The 25,194-nt window shown below is 38.9% G+C and overlaps 1 protein-coding gene across 1 annotated transcript in view; it reads left to right on the forward strand.

Moving 5' to 3' along the window:
- Positions 1-25,194, forward strand: part of pigk (phosphatidylinositol glycan anchor biosynthesis, class K) — a 32,200-nt gene that overhangs the window by 1,679 nt on the left and 5,327 nt on the right. Inside the window, exons 4-10 of the mRNA XM_080861467.1 lie at positions 1,846-1,981; positions 2,799-2,910; positions 3,004-3,100; positions 5,512-5,629; positions 8,483-8,593; positions 10,124-10,296; positions 16,459-16,534. Coding sequence (XP_080717593.1) covers positions 1,846-1,981; positions 2,799-2,910; positions 3,004-3,100; positions 5,512-5,629; positions 8,483-8,593; positions 10,124-10,296; positions 16,459-16,534 — 823 coding nt within the window. The remainder of the gene's footprint in view (positions 1-1,845; positions 1,982-2,798; positions 2,911-3,003; positions 3,101-5,511; positions 5,630-8,482; positions 8,594-10,123; positions 10,297-16,458; positions 16,535-25,194) is intronic.

The following is a 25,194-nucleotide window of genomic DNA, read 5'->3' on the forward strand; positions in this document are numbered from 1 at the left end:
AGGTGGCAGAGCAGGTCAGCCACTAATCAGAAGGTCAGTGGTTCGATCCCAGGCTGCCTCCTGGCTGCATGCCAAATATCCTTGGGCAAGATACTAACCCCATGTTTGCCTACTGGTGGTGGTCAGAGGGCCCGGTGGCGCCAGTGTCCGGCAGCCTCGCCTCTGTCAGTGCGCCCCAGGGCAGCTATGGCTACAATGTAGCTTGCCATCGCCAGTGTGTGAATGGGTGAATGACTGAATGTAGTGTGAAGCGCTTTGGGGTCCTTAGGGACTAGAAAAGCACTATACAGAAGTTTTTAGGGCGAACACGAGAATTTAAATTTTGCCAGGACTGAGATGAGGTATTTGAGGCCGAAAAGGCTATTGAGGTTGTTAAGCTTAGCCAAAAAGGACCATTGTGTATTATAAGCATAGAAATAGAAATTAGTTATCCTGGTCACTGTAGTATTAAAACGATTAATCAGGTTGTTGAGTCACACAATCATGTAAGGTGTAAAAATAAATTTCACTTATAATAGCAAAGACATTTAAAATTTGAGGAATTGAAACATATTTTGGTTCTATATGGTAGTTAATGAAATATTTTTGGATTTTAGACATTCTGAAGAGGTCAAGTTGATCAGTAGGTAAATTTATAATGGGGACCTTTCAATATTTTCATGCATGATGAAGAGAAACCAGTTTATTAGACATTATATTTTCCAGAGTAATCAGTGTTGAAAATATGTGACAGTTGCAGTCATTTGGAGATATTTTAAAGACTCAATAACATAAATAGTCTTTCGGCATAATAATTATTATTGCTGGATTTAACAAGATATAGCATATTATGCGGTTGCTTTCTGAAAGAAATATGTATTCTGACTATCAATTAATTAATCTTAGATGTAATTGAACAATCATTTTTAATTATCATTGTGTATTCAGTAGTTAAGGGAGAAATTTATTCATCCCAGCAGGTGAAGTGTTTTGTAAAAGTTGCTCAAAAATTTATTAAAAAGAGGTACAGTAGAAAGAGGAACTGTGTAACTGGACAGCTACTGCAATGAAGAAGCTCATGCTGTTAGTCTTTGGCTGAACCCCTGGCTAGCCAGAACATTGTTTAGAGGGTATGGGATATTTTACTGGACTTTCAGAAGAGTTTTGACATTGTCCTGCTCACTATTATTGCACATCGATTGTCCACGGCCACATCCGGGGCCGAAGCGGACTTCTGAATAAGTTTACTGAGTCTATGGTGCTGTCCATTGTTAGGCTTGGCTTTAGCTGAGAGCACCTCAGAACATGCTGTCCATTCTACAAGGTGCCTGTATTGTGTCAAAATGAATTAAGTGAGTGCTCAAAAGTTTTTCCACAGCCTACTTTGGTTTGTTGTTTGTTCTGGGGCCTTTCCCAGATGGAGAGCTGCGGTAAAATAAAACATCCAACGTGGAGAAAATGGCAAATACGTTTGACAAGGTCTGTTTTGTGTAGAAGGGCACCAGTGGCAACAGGATGAACAAGTGTGCATATACTAATAAGTTTTCATTTTATTTCGAGATAGTAAAGTTTCAGAAATCAGTCCTGGCTCTGGAGAGTTACACAGTACTTGTGGTGGTAGTGCTGGTTAGCGATTGACTGTATGATTGGTGGGAGCTCTTGATGTCCAAATGTCAAAAGTTTCAAAATATTCAACAGCTGGTCCAACTGTAAGATCAATAAACAAACTGATGCAATTTAATTTTCAGGCTAAATGCATTATCCTTCACAACATAACAGTTAACGTGTTTGATAGCAGCCATTGTCCTTTTACTTATTTCAATATCATCATATTAACTCTGTTTTTTCTCTTTTTTTAATCACCAGCCACATAGTTCTGATGCTGGCTGATGACATGGCTTGTAACCACAGAAATCCCAAACCTGCTACAGTGTTCAGTCACAAAAACATGGAGCTGAATGTGTATGGTGACGATGTGGAAGTGGACTATCGAGGTTATGAGGTCAGTTCAGGTGTTTACACCTCACCTTCATTCTGTGAATCAACACTTATGTTAGCCTTATGTGTATCAACAAGCCCTGAGTGATTTTTAAAGTCTAAATGCAAAAATTGGGTATTTTGAAGCCAGAAAAAGATGAATCGCTTGAGCATAATCACAAATGTTCATGACTGTTTGGCATAAATTGTAAATATTTTCCTACCCCAGACAGTTTGATTCTGCTCAGCTTGTTATATAAACATTTACTGTGATTTATGTGACAGTCTCACATGCTGTGTTTCACCTTCAGTGTTGCGTTAAATAACTTGAGGAGAAACGGATTATGTCCAAGGCAACATTTTTATTGACCAGGACATTTTATAATCTACACGTCTAAAATGGGGCCCAGCCGGTTTTTATTTATTTTTCTGATTATTATGGACTAAGGCGAGTTCGTTGTTTTTTGACGACTCACTCTGTTTTGTGCCTTTTTAAAAATACAATGACACTGTACTGCCCGTCTTTGTTTGCTGTCACACCACAATCATGTGCAACAAAAACCAATAATCATTAAAAACAGAGGAAAAAAAAACTCAGGAGCTGATTATCAAATTTTAATTAAAGGATAAGTGGAGAAGATCAAAAATGTGGTCACTTACTGATCCTACCAATGACAATTTAAATATTACGAATTGACTTTTCATCACTAACTTTTCTTTTTACTGGCTTTTGTTTTGTATAGTTTCAATCTTTGAATAGTTTTATTTAACAACTAATTTACTACTTCCTGTCAGAGACATAGATGGAAAATGACCACAGGTTTGTACCGTGTGTGCCTTAGGTAACTGTGGAGAACTTCCTGCGAGTTTTGACTGGGCGCCTGCCTCCCAGCACACCACGCTCTAAACGCCTCCTTTCTGATGATCGAAGCAACATCCTCATATACCTGACAGGTACTTAAAGGGGAAAAATGTACCTATGAAGTTGAAGTAATTAAAGTTGAACAAAGTTGAATTAATTATTTTTAATCTGTGGTTGATTAACAGGCCACGGTGGGAATGGCTTTCTGAAGTTCCAGGACTCTGAGGAGATTAGTAATGTGGAACTGGCAGATGCTTTTGAGCAGATGTGGCAGAAAAGAAGGTAAATAAACTGAAAAGTGACTTCAAATAATCCCGTTTGTCAGGTCTACTTTACTTGTTTTTTCTTTGCCCTGCAGGGCATTTAGCTGTGCAGCATGCCAACAAGCATTTAACAGCACAAAACATCACAGCCTATGAGTATTATAACTTTATCAGGAGGTTCCCATTCTGTTGATTCTTTATAACAAGCAAAACAGATGATTATCAGAGGTGTGTTACGTTAAATTGATTCTCTTATCAAGGCTTTGTGTGTATCAAATGACTTCAGTGGTTGAAAGAGTGCTGTCAGTGCAGTGAAACTGTATACTCTCTATTCAGGCTTTTTTAAAAATAGCTTCAGCTCAGCTTGAAAGGTAGTGCTGGGCTTTCAATTGTCATTGGGAACATCAACTTGTAGCCTTGATAGTTCTTTTTTCCTGCCTGTAAATTGTAGATTAAGTTTTATATGCAGTAGGAATACAGTAGTTAAATGAGGAGCTAAATGTGTGAATCTAAAGGGCTAACTTGAAGGCCATGAAACCATATATATATTTAAAAAATCTTTAAATTTCATTGTTTAAGTATTTTTCTTGCCTATTGTACATTCGTGATGGAAGCAAAAACTTGCAGGAAAATATTCACAGATAATAATTTTTAACTGGTTGAACCATCTATCCATGAGTTTTAACATTTAGCTGGGCCATATTTAGTGAGTAATTAATAAATCAATAGGAATTGTTATCAATCGGTCTGAAACTAACAATTTTTTATGTATAGCTGAAGCTGAAGCTGTTGGATGTCTAGTTTTGTTAGTAAAATAAACAACGACAAATCTAGGAACAATGATTCGCTAATGCGTGTGTGGCAGACACAAGGTTTCTAGGCCATATCTGGTCCTTTGCAAAGTTTAATCCGGCTAGCGTATCACTTCACATCCGTCCCCCTTCGTTGTGTCTGTATGCCACACAAAACAGACGGGCACACTGCAGCTGCAAAATAACAAGCTAGCTCACAGAAAATGGCACAGAATATAAAAGCTGACTCTGAAGGCATAAAGAGTGACCTGTGTATATTTGCATTGAGATGACTGCTGTTTTCAAAGAATGAAATTTGCTTTGCCTTGAATCTGCACATCAGCACAGAAACGGAGCCAAGGACGGTGAAAATGACTAAAGCATACTGTACAGTACGCTTTACTGTAGCTGGGTTTCTTCCAGCTAAATCTAGAGGTTTTACTTTTAACTTTGTGAAATTTCACATTTCAACCATTGGGTAAGATTTGTAGAAATATATGGAAAAATAAAATTACAGATTCAGTATTTTGATATATGTTTTAATGTTAAATGCTCCAAACCACTGTAATGAGAGTGCATTATAAACATTGCACTATTTGGCCTGGGCTTCACTTAAGCCAACTTGTACATGTGAAGACTATATTGGACTTGCATTTTCAGTTTAATTAAAGAATTTCAGTAAACTTGATCTCACCCTTAATGTGGTTCTCATTTCCCAGCGTGATGTCAAATTGAATTTGACACCCCTTAGCGAATGAATTAACTAAGGAATCATTTCAGGTGGAAATTTTATGAGTACAACTGGAGTAGAAAAAGAAACAAACTAATTGTTGAACTTAGTAAATAGATCGTATTGTCCCTTGTGGCCTTCATTATCTATTTTAACTTTATACTTTAGACCATGTGATCGTGTTCTATGTGGGATAAGCTAGGGATTACAAAGTGTTAGCACAGCATTCTCTGTATTAGTACTCTTGAAATTACCTTGAACTTGTCATGTTTTCCTAAATTCTTCTAAAAGTAGAGGCTGTTTTGTTCTGTAATTGGGGTTACTATTTAAGCCACTGCTTTGCTTAATTTGTAAATCACGAGATGGTAAATGAGCTTTCACCTTGCTGCTGCGAGTGCCTCTATTGTTGTCCAAACCCATTATCATCCACGGTGAGTGTCTGGGTTACAGTCAGGCTCCAGGCTACTGGATAAAAGCTCAGTGACGCCAGCTTTCATGCTGATGTGATAATTGCAGGGTTGAACTGCTAAATTACAGCCACCGAAGAGACCTCCCTTTATCATCCCCAAACCACCTCGATTAAGTCTACTGGATGTGACAGTCTCTACATGTTTGTCTAAACAGGGGAAAGAAGTTGTAGTGAAATGTAGTGTTTTGTAGGAAAGGAGGATGGAGGGAAGGGAAAGGAAGGGGGTGGTGGTTAAGCTGTGTGCATGGGAGTGTTAGCAGGACTGAATGGAGCTGTTGGTTTTTCTTGGTCACCATGGTAACTGCAATATGAAAGATGGTTAGAAGGTTTGTGTGATATCTGTTTATTGGAACAAATGGATGAGTGTTATGCCAGCTGTGCATTCTCCCATCAGTTTTGTTTGAGAATGTGTATGATCCTCTGTTTGTGTTTGTCTCCAGGTACAACGAGCTGCTCTTCATCATTGACACCTGTCAAGGCGCCTCCATGTATGAAAGATTTTACTCTCCAAACATCATGGCTTTGGCCAGCAGTCAAGTTGGAGAAGACTCCCTGTCGGTGAGTTATCTTCCCTCACGTGGAAGATGAATTAAAAATCATCCATCAGCTTGTCAGATTCTCTAATAAGCAGTGTGATTTCATAGCACATTGCACTAGCTTGATTTCTGTGTTCATACGCTCTCACCCCCCTGCAACACCAGTCAGTGTTACTTGAAATAGTGTTGCACTTTTGAATTTTTATTCAAATGTCTTCTCTCTTTTAGCATTCAAACTAAGAAAGGTCTGCAAGAAATGTGACATGTTACAAGTTCTTCATCTCACTAATAATTATCAGAAACCTACTAGCTCTGCACTGCACTCAAATACAAGAACAATGCTGCTTCTTTTCCCCCCTCTTCTTCCACATTTTACACAACACTGACCTTTTGCTTGAGACGTATAGCTTAAAGTGCAAATCCCTCCACTGCATAATTTAGTTAGAAAAATCCTGAAAAGTCTTCAAGAGGCAGTGAGGGCAGGAGCTGAGGGGGGGAAACTTGCTCACTCTTTCTCTGCTTTGCACTGTTGATGGACCAATCTAAAACTGTGCTCAGTTGTGTGTGTGTGTGTGTGTGTGTGTGTGTGTGTGTGTGTGTGTGTGTGTGTGTGTGTGTGTGTAAGTTACAGAACCACTGTAAAAACACTGAAATGGCCAAATAGGGGATTAGCAGAATATAACATAAACACTTATGAATAATGAGTCTTTTAATATCTAAAAATAAGCATTTTTCAAGGAAAGGGACTGTGATGAGGGGACATTTAAAAATATCAATTTTATGACATTAAATAGTGCCAAACTACATTTTATGTATGACCAACTGTTTTTAATGTTTACACTACTTTTGAAAAATACAATAAATACAAAGTTAAGACCAAACAAACAAACAACCAAAGAAGACCTTATTTATTTGCTGAACAGAACGTATTTACTGACATGGTTTATTGTGGCTATAAATATTTGTTTTTGGACTGTTCTAGAGAGCCTTCTGATTATAAAAGCCTTTTAGCTTCCTTCCCCTGCTCCAACTTTCTTCAGCTTGGCTCTGCTTTTCTAACAAACATATCGTTGCTCTATGGACTGTTTAAAATAGTCTGAGCTTTTTTATTTACAGGATTTGCTTGTACATTCAGCCCCTAATTTTAAAAAAAAAACTTTGGCCATTTTAATATTGGCACGCACCACTGTAACAACATGTACATCACGGAAGAAGGAAAGCATCGTAAGTCTCCTTTGAGCAAGAATGAGGCAACGTAGGATTTTGAAATTAATACTGTAGGCCTCAACTGTAGGTAGGTATCGCGGCTGATACTAAAGTTCAAATCTCAGTGACGTTGACCGTAGGATTAGAAGCCGTACATCACGTTTTCTGTGAATCTTGTGAAAGCAATAACTCAAGAAGGAGTTCACCTAGGATTTTTAAATGGGCTTTAAAAATCTTAGACGAGTTCAAATCTCAGTCACCTTGACCTTAAGGTCAGAGGTCAAGTTTTCTGAAACTCTTGTGAATGCAAAAACTCAAGAATGGTGTAGGATTTTGAAATTGATATCATAGGTGTATCTACTACGATGCTGACGGGTGGCACTGGCAGGCACTATTATTTTTACATTATCAGCTAATGACTTCAAATTGTCAGCTGTACATAGCTAATACTATGCAAGCTTTCAAAGCAGCTATAATTGCTTTATATCACAGCGTTTTTAAATTTAAAATATCAAATGACTGAACAAAAAATATGAAACTAATATTTAATTTCATGATGAACTGAACCTAAAGATAAAGATGTATTTACAGCCTTGGATTGTGTGAGGGGATATTTACCTGATTCAGTGTTTAGCTTTGTGCTCCACAACGTTATTGATCTGCTTCACTTTTTCTGCTCTTATAGCAGCATTTTGTCCAAAGCAGCTGCTTCCAGTGGAAAAGCTTAAAACAAACACACTCCTCTACCTGCTCCACACTGAAGAGCATACAGAGTAAGACACTAGTCTGTAAACATATCGGAGAATCAAGAAATATGAGAACCGGATATTTCCCTTAGGAGCCGTTAGAGACCACAGTGGAGCTTAAAAAAGCGTGAATATTGGATTTAAACAGGGGGTGATATGTCAGTGCTGTTTGCATTTTCCATTTTCACACCCCCAGGGGGTTGAAAACTCTTACTTCCTCCGTTATTGGAGATGGATTAATGGATGGATAGACAAAGCACTTAATTAATCCCAAAGAGAAACTGCATTGTTACAGAAATTATCCATCCATTTTCTAAACTACTTTTCCGGTTTGTTTTATTCAGGGTCACAGGGGACTGGAGCCCATCTGAGCTGTCACAGGGCAACAGCAAACACCTCAACCCCCCCAATGTTTTAGTTGTATAACTAACAATTAAATTAAAGGCTAAACTAAATATACTCTAAAATATATAACAAATATAAATAAAGGAGAAAAAAAATGTCTGTCTGCAATACAGCAGAAACTGAAACCTCTGTGTACTTTAAGATAATGAATATCACTCATGAAGCTATCCTGCTGCCACAAGTCTCTAATTCATTTCCTTTCACACACTTGTGCTGTGACAATCGTTGTTCAATTTCAATGCCAGGTGACACTTATCAGATTTTGATACTGTACAGATTTGCAACGGAAACTATAACTGACTAACTAAAGAAAAAGTTCCATAAATTGTTACTTGGGATGAATTTTATAATACAAATCTGTGAATGTTGGTGTGGATGTGTATTTTAAAAGACTGTAAGTGTTCATTGTGTAAAAGTGTAGAGGTTTGATTAATGAGCTAGAAGTAAAAATGCCACCACAGCGCCCATTCTAGCAACTATTCTTATCCTTTACATTTTTAAAATCTGTCTCATTCTAGCACCAGCCAGATTTGGCCATAGGAGTCCATTTGATGGATCGTTACACGTTCTACATGCTGGAGTTCCTTGAAGACATCCATCCTGCAAGCAAAACCAACATGAATGATCTGGTGAGCCTGTGATAGCATGTGTGTCCAGTATGGTCACAACTTCCTCATACCTGTTTGCAGGAAATCGCAATTTCCTGAACCACAAAATAAAATTCTTGTTATACTCTTTAAAATACGTTAGGGGTGTTAATGCAAATTTAAGTTTACAGTTGTGCTACTTCTACTTGAGTGACAGAAAGGAAGAGATTTTCTCTGGTGTCTCACATTTTGAACACCATCGTTTTATTTGTTATACATTCATTTGTAGTTACTGCAACAGAACATAACAAAAAAGGTATGCAGATTTTTATTAGATTGACTATTTTGAAAGTCAGCTTTTAAAAGGAAGGATGTGGCAATCAGCACTGCTGATACCTGAAGCAGTGTTTTTCTTGTACTGTCCTCTTCCTCTGTCTGTGGGCCAAAAGAAGTCAGATAAAAGTCACACAGGTCACACTTGAAACAGAATATCTGATACGGTGTTGCAGTCGTTGGCCTTTGACACATCAGGGTGGAAATGGTGAGTACATGTTGCTCTGGTCCATGACTCAGTCTCAGCAGCAACTCCTTTTTCATCTTTTAGCCTCGTGCGGCGATTCAGGCCACAAGGGCCACTCCTCATCTGCGTCACCCGGAGTTATGCTCAAAGCACCTCAGATCGTTACTCTGGCACTCTGTGTGTTTTGACACATGCTTATTATTTTTTTCTTCCAATTTTTCTGTTTCTGTAGATTCTCTGTTGTGCCTTTTCAGGGAATTAAGGATCAATACTATGGATTTTCTGGATGAGCCCTCTGAGTTTTCGTTCTTGTTTTTTTCCCCCCCCTGATCCAAGCTGCAAAGTCGTGCCATTTGCTGTACTTTTCAAGTCCTGTCTGGCTGAGGAAATAATGTTGACCTCAGTTATGTGATTTTTATATTCTTTTCAAGCGGAAAACAACACATTGATAAACTCACATAGGATTCATTCACAAGTGGTAACATAACAAGTGTGCTAAAAATTGTAATTGGCAAGGACATGCACAAATGTCAGGCACAGTGCCTCTAATCTGTTTCTCACGGTGTCACACCTCCCAGAGCAACAGCTCAATACTAGCTGCAACTGGAACTTGGAATTGGTGGTGCAAAAAGGAATAAATCTAGTATTGTGTCTTTGTGCAGAGCTGACCTGTACATGCAAGTTATGCTGCTGCTAAAGCTGTCATTGTCATGAGGCGAATATTTATATTTAGAGAGACATTGTTAGTTGTTTTTGTTCTATATAGTTTGAATAAACAGATATCTTCATATACATATCCAGAATCTGCATGCATAGGACACTGGGACACAAAGCTTGGTGGTTTCCATCTGCAGCCTGCTTGTATCCAGAGTGCCATCAACCAATTAGGAATTGTGTTATCTGTTGTCCAGAAAATTGTCGGTTTCCCTCAGCAACTGTCAGTGGACTAGCTGACTGGCTCCCAAATAGAGATCCAACGTGACAGAAACCACTAATTTAGAACAATGTTGAATATTCCTAATGTGAAATCTTTGCTGTCTCTGCCTCCACAGTTCAAAGTGTGTCCAAAGAGTCAGTGTGTGTCCACTCCAGGCCATCGTACTGACCTGTTCCTGAGAGATCCTGGAAGTGTTCTCATCACAGATTTCTTTGGTAGTGTCCGCAAAGTTGAGCTCACCATGGATGCCATCAACTTGACTGACCCCATCAAGCAGATGGAGGAGGAGTAAGTTTAATTTATTTGTTTTTTTGTTAATGGCAAAAGGTATGCATCAATCAAACTAGAATAAAAACAGGATGGCAACCTGCTAGAAACTAAAAATCAGTGGGTGCCTGGTGATTAACTTTGCATTTGGCAAAAAAGTAGCAGAGGTCTAGAATGCAACACACTCAACCTTTTGGTCTATGAGGTTCTGGCTGGGCAATTAATTAAAGTAATCTGTTAAGTAGTATAAGTTAATGTGACTTTGAATATGTAAATGGATACAGATTTGCGATTTCTTTTCAGCTATTTATGGTAGTTAATCACTGTATTATCTGACTGCATCTAATTTCCAACTTATTGCCGTTTTATCACCTTCTTGATGGACCGAGGTTGAGTGGTTGCAGACCTTGTCCCCCCTCTTTGAAACAATCATTTCAAAGGCAATGGCACTGCGAGTTCATTGCATGCAATTGCAATTATTTTGGCACCACTGTTTTCCCAAATGTGACTGTAGCATTAAAGATACTTGTGCAAAAATAAGTTGTTTACAAATTGTTTCCAGCTTTTCAAAATGAACTAAAGGTAACAACAGAAAGGGAGATTAAAGGTAGATATTAAAGGGATATGAAATGAAGTTGAACATGGGCTGGGCTGTACTTTCATGATGACATGAGGGGGGGCGACCCTTATAAAATACTCTCATTTAGGCCAGCCTCACTGCCAGCAGCCAAATTCATTTTGTGTTCAGTTTCCAACTAACCAGCCTTTGATTTCTGTTTAGTACACCTCCCATCAGTGATATTGATTCCTCTGCTAATGATGTGTTGATTGGCCTGTTTCTGGAAGATTAAAGCACTCAGTGGCTGTCACTATGACTACCATGTGGTGGTTTTAAGACCTGATTGTAAAGTTGACCAATGACATGTTTGTCTTGGGTAATGGTGCTGCTCATTTAGAACGCATTTACTGCTTTTATAATCAATAATGACACTGAAAACATTATTTCAGAGAGAAGCGGAGCTCATAATTGGGCATCTTCATTGTCAGCCTTCAGACTTAATCCAGTCTGTCTTCATAAGTGGCAGTGAGTAATGAGCAGTGTTTGCTTTAGATGATCTGTGGCACTACCCTGTGTTGAATTGCACATATCCAAATTGGTGCATGCTTACATTTTGTGATAAATAGGTTGAGCCACTAGATGGTTGTAGAGAGCTGTCAAACCTTTTCTCTGTGCCTCACGATGTATTGTTTGCTTTATCACCAAGCTCCACTAATGCCATAATAAGCACAATCATCAGGAGTTTTAGGAAGCACACAGCTATTGCAAACAGTTTCCATACACTGATTCTCTAAGCTGCAGGAACAGATGTTTACTGTGTTCAACCTAAAGATGCAATGGGAATTTAACTTTATTAATGATAATACCACCACTCCCCCAACCCTTTGTATTAATTTCATTAACTGGGTTTTAATTGAACCACTGGGAAGTATTAAAGAATCTAATGTGGTTGGCTGCTAATTAGTAATTAGAGGCAATTACAATACTGATTTTAGTCATTGGCTGTTTGTGGCCCCGGGCAAGTTACTCATTGCACACAACTTCCCCTATTACTTTAATATCGATTACAGCCAGCACATTAGTCCTGCTGATCCTCATGCAGCACAGAAACACCAACACAATGTTATTGAGCTAGCTGTTGGCCTAATTCAGTCCTAGAGAGAGACGTTTTATCTCCATTTCTGATGTAAGAACCAGCAATCACCCGATCCATTTGGAGTTTAACAGCACTAAGTTTACTGATTCACCAAAGTGCTTGCAGTGTCTTTGTACTTTGTTGATGTTGGGAAGACTAACAACATTTATTGTCATTTTGTACGCCCTCTCAGGGTGTTTCCTCAGCCACATTCGGACTTGACTGATAATGCGGTGACAGGAAGCTTTCTGTGCTTCTGTTGGGTCTGGACAGCATTGTAGCAGTGGGGAGATTACAATACAAGCATGTGGAAAATAATAGCCATGACCTCATTACTGCAATAATTTAAATTAATGTAGTCATCAGCGTTGGCATTAATAAATAATTATTCATAATTTAACGTGTGAAGATGTTTAAAACCTATTAAGGGGTCTTTGTGAATGGAAGGGTTCAACGTGTTTGCAAGGTTTTACCAGTGTAAAATATTACATGTAATGGAATTAGACTATTCAAAGGCTGATTATCCATAACTGGCCATGAAATAAGAGTTAAAAAAGCAATTTTTGACAGTTTTGCAAAGTCTTAGCACTCGATATGTTCTGTTTTTTTTTCTTTCTTTTTTTTGATTAAATGTTAGAAGGTGTGTGTCAGGAAAGAAAAGGTTTCATTTTAACACAAAAAATATATATTTGCAGGGCTAATGAATTTCAGGAATAGAGAGCCCAGATTTATGCAGAGATGCCTATTTAAAATGCAAAGTGTCTCTCTATACTTGAATCAAAGAAAGATGAGCAAGAGTGCCAAACAATAAGGCAGTTGAGGCTGTAGTTATTAGTGTGGTGGTGGTGGGGGGGCATCACAGGTTTGCTCTGGGTTTTATTAACATCACTTACCTCAGTTGATTGATTTTGTTGTTTGAAAAAGAAAAAGCGATTCTTTAGACTGTTTTGCTATTTTTATAGAAGAAAATAAATTTTTATGGGTTTTCACATTTGAAAAGCGAGGAGCTGAAACCAGCTTATCTTTGTACTGTGGTAAGCCCTTTTCACACATGAATTTTGGACAGGTTTGGGAGAAACGGGTCGGGATATTTTCCACAGTTGTCCTTTGTCACGTGTAGCAAACAGCAAGCAATAGTCCTCTTCAAATGTGTTTGCACTTCTGAAAATACTCTTTGCAGTTCAGGTGAGGGAGCTATGTGGATAGAGCATGCAGGAGGCACCAGACTATTACCTGCACAATGGTGCAATCGAATATCATGCAGCCTTTGTACAAGGGAGACCAGCTGATGTCCAAACCTGCTGTATCTGATACATGTCTGTGCTGGGCGCATGGTTGAAAACAGTGATGAATGCCTGAAAGAAAAAATAAGCAAAAAAATGTAGTATATTCAGTTAGTGTTGATCTCTAATTGATCTTTATTTACAACCATATTTAAAGTAACCATGCTGCATGCTTTAAGAGTATTAAATCCCATGAATTGGCACTCCCCTGAGAAACCAACCTTCACCCTTTTGCCAGCACTTCTGGATCATCTCAAAAAGCAATCACTAAATCGATGTCAGAAACTGGATCTTTATGAAACCTTTGTCCAGATGTCGTTGCGAAAGTTAGAAAATTGTGTTTCATAAGACCTGAAAATGGGTTGTAGTGAGCTCAGTGTGTTCCCACAGAGAGAAGATCACAGATGTCCTCGGAAACAAGCTGTTATTAAATATAGTGCTGCTTTAATCCACTTTTGTCAGCTTGTTCTGCCTCTCAGACAAGTGGAGGAGGACATTTAGAGAAGATGTGTACATGTGTGCGAGTGTACACATGTGCCTGTCTCATTTTCTAGCTCGCATTCGCCTCTCTCACTCCCATATCCTGTCGTACATTTCTAAACATCAATTTCTTCCTCAGAACAAGCCCTTACATTAAGTGAATGGCACTTGATGGTGAAGACGTTTTAATGGACCCTCTCGATCCGCAACGTTATACATAAGCTTAACACTGTAATGACATTGTGTAGTTCCTCACTCTCAGCCATCGGTGGTTGTTGACCGTAACACGTCCTCCTCTGGGCTACACGAGCTCCCAGAGTAATTACAACTATCAAATTAAGCTGAATTCATATCCCATTGAGTATAAAATATACTTAATGTAATTTGTGACCTGCAGGACTGGATTGTGTCTGCAAAAACTGTTTGAGCTGCTGGCAGAGTAAAAAAAAAAAAAAAAAAAAAAAAAAAGGAAATTTGTTTAACCTAAAGACTGCAGCTGGAGACGGCATTGATATCAGAACTAGAGAGGGGGGGGATGAATGCAGGCACATCCCTTTTAATAAGCAGAGAGGACTTATAATGCCTCTCCAAAAAGGTCTTTGTGGAAAATAAAGTAGAAAGTAGTTTGAATTGAATTAGAGCTCATTTCTAATGTTGAGGAAAAAAAGGGTGGAAGATCCCAGCGGTGACACATCTGTGCTTTCAGTGACATGTTTCTTGTGGCAGAGAAGCTTGGCACGCACCGAAGGCTCAGCAGGAAGTTGGTTCCCTGCTTACCAGTCCATACGCTTTACTACTATCTGTTTTGTGTGAACACCTTCTTCTCTTCATCACACGCGAGAAGAGACTGTGTGTCTGTGTCAGTGTGACATGAAATGGCCAGAGAGAAAAATGATGGGTAAAAGTAACTTTGAGTGAAGAAAGACACAAATAGAAGAACAGGTTTCAATCATCAAGTGGCTGGAGGTGTGTCATGATGGCTCACAGGGGAGATGTGGCTCACTTTGTCTGACCTAAATTTTGCTGAAAGACGGTCAGTCCTGAACCTCCACTTGACGGTAAACCTTAGCTCTGACCCCCGTTTGACTTTGTGTCAGAATTTTTTATTTTAGGCTTGTTTGTAACTTTCAAGGTTGCTGTCATCCGGACATCGGTGACTGTCAGGTTGATGTACCTCATGGATTTATTCAGACAAACCCCCTAACAGAGCTACTTTACAGGTGCATTTTGTGTCATATGTACATTTAAATAAATGACTGTGTGTTTATGGTGTATGGTGCTGTAGCTTGTGAGGGCGCTGCCTTTGCCCTTTAAACACAGTTTGATCAACTGCTCTTCATGTTGTTGGACTAAAATAATTTTATTGTGACTGTAGAAACATTGTGGCCATTCTCGACTTATCCTCTTGCAGATATCTAGTGATTTGTGACATTTGCAAAGGTATGGGCTTAAACGTTTGTCCTTCAGAGCAACCTGATTTAGGCTGATTCTTTCAGAGTGATGGATACCTTATTCTGAAATACTAAAGGCGTGTCTGGTGGTTTTTTTAAATTGACCACTGAGAAGTGAAGACAAAGCTGAATAAAGTAAACCGGAACAGTATGTCGATGTCATGTAGAGTCAGCCAAGAGCTGATGAAATGCTCTTTTTAATAATAATGGATTGGATTTATATAGCGCTTTTCAAGGCACCCAAAGCGCTTTACAATACCACTATTCATTCACTCTCACATTCACACACTGGTGGAGGCAGCTACGGTTGTAGCCACAGCTGCCCTGGGGCAGACTGACAGAAGCGAGGCTGCCATATCGTGCCATCGGCCCCTCTGGCCAACACCAGTAGGCGGTAGGGTAAAGTGTCTTGCCCAAGGACACAACGACCAGGACAGAGAGCCCGGGGATCGAACCGGCGACCTTCCGGTTACAGATACGCTTCCCAACCCCCTGAGCCACAGTCGCCCTATGCTATTATTTCCAAATTTTAATTTTCCACAGTTTGTAAACTCACTAAATTTTATAATACGACACAAATTTAAACAAAGAAGAACAGACTTAGCACTAGTGGGTATATATAAAATCTGTAAAATGAGAACCCAAAAGAAGCTAGTTTCCGTAGAGCAAAAACAACAAACACCAGCTGACAACAAATATGAAAGCGATCCATATGAGTGTTGAAGCTGAATGTGCAGCTGCCTCTGACTTCATTGATTTCTGCATCGATTTTCACTGGGGTTTTAGAAGAATTAGTGCAGAGTGCATTGCGAATGTACAGGGGGCTCAGGAGTTTGAAGCCCTTCTAACACTTCTTCTTCAGTGAAAATGTGGAGAGTGGACTACTCGGAGTATAGATTTTTGTTGGTGAGTGACTCAATGAATTATACCGTGATGGGTAGTGATATGCAGGCAATCTCTTCCAATCACATCCTCTACTTTAAAGATGATTTTGACACTCATCTGATGTTCCAGGATAACTTTCATTAATTTATCTAGAAGGAGAAAAAGGGGAGGTCATTTGCATCAAAATGCATACAACTGACTGTCGGAGACACACACACCTGAGCTGCACACAGACTGCCAACGGAAACACTGAGTCTGTTACTCTTCCTGACAGCTTTTCTTCATTACTGAATGATGGTGTTCCACGTAACAAAAGCCAAATGTATGAGTGCTATTTGCTTTCTTGAGTAAATGCTCAAAGCGTGCTGTTTTGTGTGTTTTGTTTTTCAGTCCTGTAAATGGAGAGGAGCAAAAAGAGGTGTACTCGTACGCGGACCAGCTGCCAGTGTCTGAGATCATCCATCAGGTAAGACACCGATACTAAACCGCACGAGGAAGCCCATGTCGCTACAAATGAGGTGTTTGTCAAATACCTTTCATGTAAGTTTTCATGCTGGTCAACTTTTATGTGTCTTTTATGTGTTTGCGTATGCAGAGCTTCTTCTTCTTTTCTTCCCTGGCTCTTGTGTTTTGCTTCTTTTGTTGTTGTTGTTATTTTCAAGTGTGTCCATGCTCCTCCTTAATTTGGACACAGAACAGAAAGTTATGTGCAACATCCACCAACAGATGTCTTTGTGCCGTTTCCATGGTGACATCTCTAAGTGTGAAATGCAACTGCCTCCCGGTCTCGGTGCGGAGGGGCCACCATGAAATCCAGCAGAAAGGATAGGCAGGATTGTGGAAAAGAATTGTGCATTCACCTCATTCCCAAATGAATTGTGACTTTCACTCGGGTCGACCTTCACAAATGAACACCTCTTCCTCCTCAATCCAGCTTTAGAATGCGCGCTGTGCATTCAGAATAGCCCGACTCTAGTCTTGTATTACTCTCGTAAGATTTTTCCATTATGAGACTATTAAAAATACAATTTCCGTATTTCTACTTCAACTTATGCCTCACAAAAGTAAAGAATCCACATTAATCTTTGCCTCGAGCAAGAGTAGACATTATTGGTGATTACATTTGGGGTTCAGCCTTGCGAGCTGCCCGCCTTTTTAAAATACAGAGAGTGGACACGTTAATATCGACGTGTACACAGTGCATTTGCAGGGCAAGACCAGATTTGATTGAACTTTGGAAACCTAAAAAGTCACTTTGTATGCACTCTGAATGTGGAGTGTGCTGCTTAGTTTTTCTTTGCGTGGTTTAATTAGTTCCTGCACATGTAAATGCGATGTATGATGATCAGATGAAATGTGGTGAACGGAGCATCTAGTTAGTTTTGCTTTTACTGACATGTTTTTTTTAGCTTTGCATAGCGCTCATCTAACATAGCATTATTCAGGTGCAATACTGCATATTGTCTGAACATTGCATGCCGTCAAAGTCATTTTACATTGTGGGCCACATACAGCACACTTTGATCTTCAGTGGGCCGACACAGTGAAACTTTCCTGTCTGTCAGTCTTAATTTGAACTTAATTTGTGAGATAGCTCAATATAAGTGCAAGTTAAACAGTATGTCTCAGTTTTTCTACATGACAAAAAAATCCTGCTGTAGTGAATGAAAGAAATCTGTCTGCATGACTCTTTGTGCTTAAGTAGATAGTGGGGAAAAACAGGAACGTTTCTTTTATGACTTAATTAATGTATTTAAGAATGGATGCCTTCCTTCACATTTTCAAAAGTCGTCCAATGAGCCGGATTGTAGTCGTTGCTGGGCGTATTCTGGCCTCTGAGCCTTATGTTTGACACCCCTGTTCAAACAGACACATTGAAGCTTTGCCTAATCTAATTAGTGAAAATAATTGGCCAGATGATAGCTGAAGGATAAATTGTATTAAGCCACAACATTTTCTTGGTTCTTTTTTTTCAGTCTTTTTTGTTTCTTATTCTTTGTTCTTCAAACAGTTTTAGCCAATGTTTATATTTGTCGAAATGCTAAATGGTCTGTTTGGATTTAACCAAACTTTATGACTGTTTTTTTTTTTTTTTAAAGTAAAGTTTATTTAACATCTCTACAGACTGATTAGCTCTGGCATTCCAGCATGAAGGAATTAAACTGAAGTAAACTACTAGACATATTTTAAACTCAATGAAGCTGGTCATATTTACAGTGAGCATCTAGGTTCATATAAATGTGGGCCAACATCATATATTGGTAAAATTAACTTATGATTAAAACAAATTTTTCCCAAGGCAAGCCACAGTAAGCTGTCTGCATTTTAATAGACTGGTGAAAGCCCTGTGCAACCTTTCTTTGGATTAGTTAAATGTTAACCAGCCATCCACAGTGGAAAAACCCACAGATAATTAGCACCATAATCCCCTTTTTTTTTTTTTTTTTTTTTTTTTTTTTTTTTTTGTAGATTCAGCTCATTCATCTGGGATAAGGTTGTTATTCCAGATTCAGCCATGAAAATGGATCAAGCAGAAATGTAGACTGTTGGGACCAAAAAACGAGTTGACATATGACAGTTGACGCTGATACATGATACAGGTGATGAACACCTGACAACGTCCAGGCAAAAAGACAGCATATCAAAAAATATTTCTACCTTCTCCATTGAGTGACAGCTTCCACAATGTCGAGCTCTAATGTAAAAAAAAAACAGAAAGGCAAACAGAAAATCAGACTGTGCTTTTGTTGAGGCTCAAAGAGTGATCCAAAGTCATTTTGTTCTGCTGACATCATGCAGCGTGAAAGATGGCAAGCTGATCAGACACCGTGAACACTTCATCAGACAAAGATTTTTTTTTTTTTAGTCTGAGTAATATTACACTATAACTAGGTTCTCTTGCTTCAGAATATATTGAAGCATTTAGGACATAATAGTCAGAAAAGTCCCACAGGAGCTGATGAAAAGAAAATAGAGCTAAAAGAAGAATGAATAATGAACTTGGATTGAAGAGGAGGGCAGTCATAACTCCAAATTATTGTTCATTTTGCTCAGTGTCTGCTACAACAACCTTATTTTATTAACAATATTTCAGTTCGATTGAGTAGTAGCAAGCTAAAATATGTTCATTTAATAAATGAAATGGTGCACCACAAACAGTTTTATTGTTTTATGTTAATAAAAAGCCTTTTTGTCTACATAATAGATGCTTCCTAAAGTCTATGTTAGCAGTGTCCCTCCAGTGCGTATTCTGCACTTAATGGATTCACCTTGTCGTTTTAATATCTGTTTATAATAAGCATTGAAGACTTAGTTCTTCCTTACAGTAAGTCTTAGTCATAGGCATGCTGTCTAAACTTAATGGGATGTCATCTTGCAAAGCCTTCGAGAGATCATGGATTAAAGTGAAAATAAAATTGGACTATTTAATACAACAGTTTTTCTGCTGAGCAAAATGTGACAGTTGAGCAATTGTTTCTCTCACTTGAGAGAAGTCGTAGGTTGAAATACTAAGGATTTGAAAGTACAGCCCTCCTCCTGCAGCTCATGCATCTCTTTCTTAATGAGTACGGCTGTTTATGATTGACAAGCCACTGCCAGAAAGCCAGCGCAGGAGTTAGTCTTTTTTTAATAGCTAATCATTAAAAGCCATTCAAAATGAAATCAGCAGCTTACTCTCACAGAGAAAAATAACAACAATCTCTAAAACCAACCTGAGGCTAATGCTATCATGCAATTTTGTCAGTCTTGTAAGCACTTTATGATATTGACATTTTTTTCCGTTTATTCTCATCTACTTTTTTAGTTCCTTTTGTGATAGATTACTTTTTAATGTGAACTTTAAAGTTTGTGCAGTTATTCTCTGTGTAAATATCAACTTTTCCTGCAGGATTTCTCATACTCAGTCAGGATTTACACCATCAGAGTGAAATGCCTGGACACAGAAAACACATTTTCTAGACTAGATTGTCTTAGGTTTGAGGATAAGGACTAGAGGAGGGGAAGAATTTTTTGTCAGACCACTGATATCAAATGAATGATTGTTATGGATTTTGCCTAATGATGCCAAAAAATTATTATACCAGATTACTACTACAGTAAATTACCTTGGCTTTCAAGGTGATTTGAGATGCTTAACCAAGTGTCCAAATGGGCTTTGGGATTTTGAACCAAAGCCTGGATTGAAGCAGCTGTTTTTGAGGGGTCTGAAGAACAGTGGTCTGCACTTCTGTTAAAAGGGGTACAATGATCACTTTGAGTCATTTGTAAAGGATAAACATTTGAAATGCTTCTGATTCAGGCTTCAATGGCCACAGTAGAGCTGCTGTCGCTGTCGTTTGCTTTGATTCGTTCTTTTTTTTGTCTCCCTCATGTCAACAGACACTAAACTATTGGTGTTGATAGCAGAGGTCAAATCCAGCTGAACCGAGTAAATGGCAAAATATAAAAGAAAATCTTTGGGTCCTGCTGCTGGAAACATCACTGGCTGACACTGACTTTAGTCTGAACAAAGAAGTCACAGTTAGTTGGGCGAAATGAATGTAGCTGACCAAAGGCCTGAGTCCTGTCAGTTGCTTATTGAGTGTCATGATTGGAAACAGGAGGGGGTCTCCACAGCCAGCGGCACTTTAGGAAATTAGCTGAAGACTGCCCCAGATAAATGGCAAAAACTGGTCTCTTAGAGATCAGCTGCCTTCTCATATAAGAGTAGTTTATTAATTAAGGTTTTTTTTTTTAGTAATAATCTCACTATTCAAAATAAAGGCAAACTAACAAAACAGTGGCTTATAGAGATGCTCTCCTTTAAAGCGCTGCTGTCTGCTACTTGATTTTGGCTCCCTCCGGCTTCTCTTTATATGTGTGTGTGTTTTTGTTTTTTCCCCTCTCCCTCTTATATTTGCACCCAGCACCCAACAGACAAACACACTCGTCAACCCAGTGACCCCTGACAGAGATTTTGATTATAAGCCTGCACTCCTGCTGGATTGAAGATGGGAGTCCTGGCAGACTGAGTCATCTATCTGCCCGTCTCCAAAGTCCATCTGTACTGCAACAGAATGACCAGCGTCCATCAAGCCCATTGACAGTTCTCTTCTTGTTGATTAGCTGTCAAATAGTGTTCAGTACTCTCAGATATCTTATTGTTGTTGTTTTTTTTCTCCATTTCCTATTAGACCAGACCATGGCTTGTAAATAGAAAAGTCATCAAAGTGACTAGATATATGGCTGGGCTGTATGGTGTGTAGACAAGCTTCTCTCATTGCGATTGTGGATGTGTGGATGTTAGGAGATGATTAATGCCCTGTCACTGTTGGCAGTTGTCTCACTAGTGCTTTCAGGGTTAGTCCCCTTGTCCTGACACCTTCTCTTTCCAAATTCACACATCTCATCTGATTGTCATTGCCAAATCACTGTGGGTTCATTTCTGGAAATAACTAGAAGGAACTCTTCTTCCCCCCTCCCTTCCTCTCATGTGTGTTGTACTTCTTTTCGCTTCCCTCGCTGCTGTGAGTCCTGGTCTCTGGCGTCAAATTGTTATTTGTTCTTTTGCCAGCTTGACGCCACCCCATATGGCTCTAGAGAACTGAAAATGGAAACAGTGAAAATTAATGCTTCGCCTGCTTCCTAACCCTCTCCCAACCCTCCTACAGTATCCTCTTTGCAGCAGCAACTCTTTTCAGAGCTGAATGTTAGGATTGTATGGATCACAGGAACGGCTCACTGTGTCAGTCTCTGTTTAATCAAATATCAACTGGAATTTTCTTTGCTCAGTAATTATGAATAATATCCTCTAAAAAAAGAGAGAGACAAAACAAATCCTGCTTTATGAGAGACTAATGCACCCACTACTATTACTGTTTCAGTACTTGCGTAAGGCTTAAATATCACAGCAATACAGTGGAGTGTCCTGGCAGTGCACAGCAGCTGCTGTTCCTTCATTTGGCTTTGCACAACATAAAATTTGCTGCAGTTTTGACCTTGGAGTGCTAGTGTTTGGCAGGGTGTTTCGGAACTCCCTCAGTGACCATTAGCATCCTGCAAGCCCATGTTAATTAGCTCCAATCAATCAGATGGGTAGCTCTTAATTGATTGTACGGGTGAACTGAACACACAACACAATGTGTATGTAATGGTAACATGCTGCTTGAGTGTTGGTTCCTGTCCTTGGCAGTGAGATGTGAATGGTTTTGTCAGTGAAGGTCAGTGAACACTGGCTACTTAACTGCTTCCCTCTGACCTTCCTATTTCTAGTAGTTTTATCCTCTGCCTCCCACCTGAGTTTCCTTTTTCTATTTCGTTTTTACTTTGGGGTAAAAGGGCACAGATACAAAACTCTTATGCACATCTAATGACAGACTATAGCAGACATTTCCCACTTTATAAAGCTGCTATACAACCAAAGTTTCTATCAGTAATTTAGGGTATTGGTTAATTGACATAAAAGTAATACCTTAATCAAATAACTTACATTAACAGTTAAGTGTAACATTTCCAAACGTGAACTAATTTCACCCTCTCCTAATTTAATGTTAACATTTTTAATTTGGATTCCTCGCTCCATAAGATGCGTTGCTTCTGATTTTTAGTCCAGTTGTGTAACTTGCCGCACCTCAGCCTTTTCTCCAAGTTTACGTTCCTTAAGAATAGCTTCTTGACAGCCGCCCTTCCACTGAGACCATTTCTGATGAAGATTCAGTGAATGGATCAACTGAAGTACCAGATGCTTCTCTCAGGTCCCGAGTCAGGTCTTTGATGGACTTTTTCCCCCCTCTATTTCTCTGCTGTAGATTTTGTTTTTTTTACTCTACTTGTCCACTTTCCTCAGATTTTTAAGGACACACTTCACACCATGCTGAGATATATCAGTAATCCACTGAGAATCACCTGAGAATATCAAACTTTGTTATCAGATAAAGAAATGGGAACTAGTTATCCATTTGAAAGGCTGCTTAGTAACAAAGTGCCTAAATATACAATTTAAAGCACATTTTTAAAGACAAAACACTGGTTCATCTCTTGTGTTAGGTACCTCTTTATGCTTTAGTTTCTAAGTCAGTGTTAAGTGGTTTGACACTAATCTATAAGATTTGTTAATCACAATGACTGAACTAAAAATGAGTGAAAAAGCGTCCAGTGTCCAAAACAAATTGAAAAGCTTGGAGAACTTTTGCACTTTTTAAAGAATGATAAGAATATCTGGCTTCTTGGAAGCAACATATGAAAACAAGAAGTAGCTCAAGACTTTTTAAGAGCACAGTATATGTAAGTCAGCTGATATAAAGCTATTTATTCGGTCTTTGGGAGGTTTGTATTTGTTATTGTTCTTAACAAGTGCATCTTTTTTTCCTCTTATCCTTATAGTCTCCATTATATACTTTGTTACAACAGAGGTAACAAATGTAAAATGTTTCGCTAAGTACACTTACTAGACACAGGAGTAAAACAAAAATGTAAAGTATGCTTAAAGGATTACTTTATGTAAAAGTAACATTCGGCTAGTTGTTTGATTATTTTGTAAAATCTCCCCCACATTATTGTTTAATATTAAGTTAAATAATCATTAGTTATTTGCAGCCAAATGGTGTGGTGGTCTTTTCTCCTCTTCTTATATCTTTAATATTCCCTTCACCACCTTCTTCGTATATGCTTCTCTCTGCCAGCTGTGCTGATGTGGCTTCCTGTCACAGTCACTCCATCTCCCTTTGGTCTTCTTCACCCCAGGGACTGCGTCTTAAGACGCACATGCACACCCACAAACAAATACAGTCACGCACACCTTTGCCTACAGCTGTCACAGAGGTCAACTGCCCCCTGACAGTCACACACTCCCATTCATCTCTTGAACATATCCAGCCACGCTCTGCCTCATCCGCCAGACTCATTGTCTTTCTGTCAGCCTTTTTGTGTCCTCCCCTGAGAGACTCCCAACTATTTTTGTCAAGTAATTCAGATTTACCTCTGATAGAGAATGCAAACAGAAAAACCTCACAGAATCTATGTGTTCATATATATAAATTGACTGTTGATGTGTTTCTAAATCAGTGACCTTGCCACGGCATTTCAAACGGGCACAGCAGTATTTGCGTGATTGTGTCAGCATCTCAGTGGGAGAGATCACTGTTGTTGCAGCTCAGTGTTCATTTGACAGGAAAAAATGGAGGGAGATGACTCAAGCATGCTGGAAAATTTAATTTGAATTTGGGGGGACGCCTCTGTTTCAACTGAACTGGAACAGACAGGTCAAATTTGACCGGTCTTTTGAAACAGTGAGGATTCAGCTTGCAGTGTCAGTGACAAATCAGAGCCTGTACCATGACTGCATAATTCTTTTTATAGTTATTTTGGAGAGATTTGGGTTAGAGGTCTGTTAACATGGCCAGTATTGTGCAGACGTTAGCCCTGGTGCCCAAGAAGGTTCCCCCTGCTAGAGCCTTTCTGTGTGGAAGTCTTTGCAGGTAGGATTGATTGATTGATTGGTAATTTATTTCACATTTAGGTGCGAGAGTGAACTGTTGTCTGTCTCATTGACACCCTAGTAAGGATGTATTCAGCTGGCATAGGCTCCAACCTCCCACTGTGTAAACCATGACTGGATGTCGAATTCTGGATACACATTTAAGATGATGAATGGATGGTCTGTTAATGCTGGTAATATAAGACGTTGTTAATATATATCTGACTAATCTGATCGTTTTAGTCTCATAATAATAGAAGTTAGAGTTTGAAGTGTATAAATACTTAGGATTAGATTAGAGGTGTTGACCAGTAGCTCTCATTCTATGTTTATATCTACACATAGTATTGCAGATGCACTCTGTGTACAACCACTGTAGCCACAGAATATGTACAGGTAAGGTAAAGTGCACTTGAACCAAAAACATGCCTTAATCTGGGGTTCTGCACAAATCCAAGCTATTGTCACCCGTGTAGGCAGATGAATTGTATACTCTAGTCATGGATTTATTTCAAATGACTAAAAATAATTTAAGAGGAAAAAAAGGTGTTTGTTTTTTTTATTTGACACTTTTACACTAAAAATCAGTGTTTCTCAGTTTCATTAGCACTCGGTGGATATAGCTTGAGCATATTTGATGGACAGTTGTTTAGTAACATGAAAAAAACACA

The sequence above is a fragment of the Rhamphochromis sp. 'chilingali' genome, assembly GCF_963969265.1.
Source record: "Rhamphochromis sp. 'chilingali' genome assembly, chromosome: 16".
Lineage (NCBI taxonomy): Eukaryota > Metazoa > Chordata > Actinopteri > Cichliformes > Cichlidae > Rhamphochromis > Rhamphochromis sp. 'chilingali'.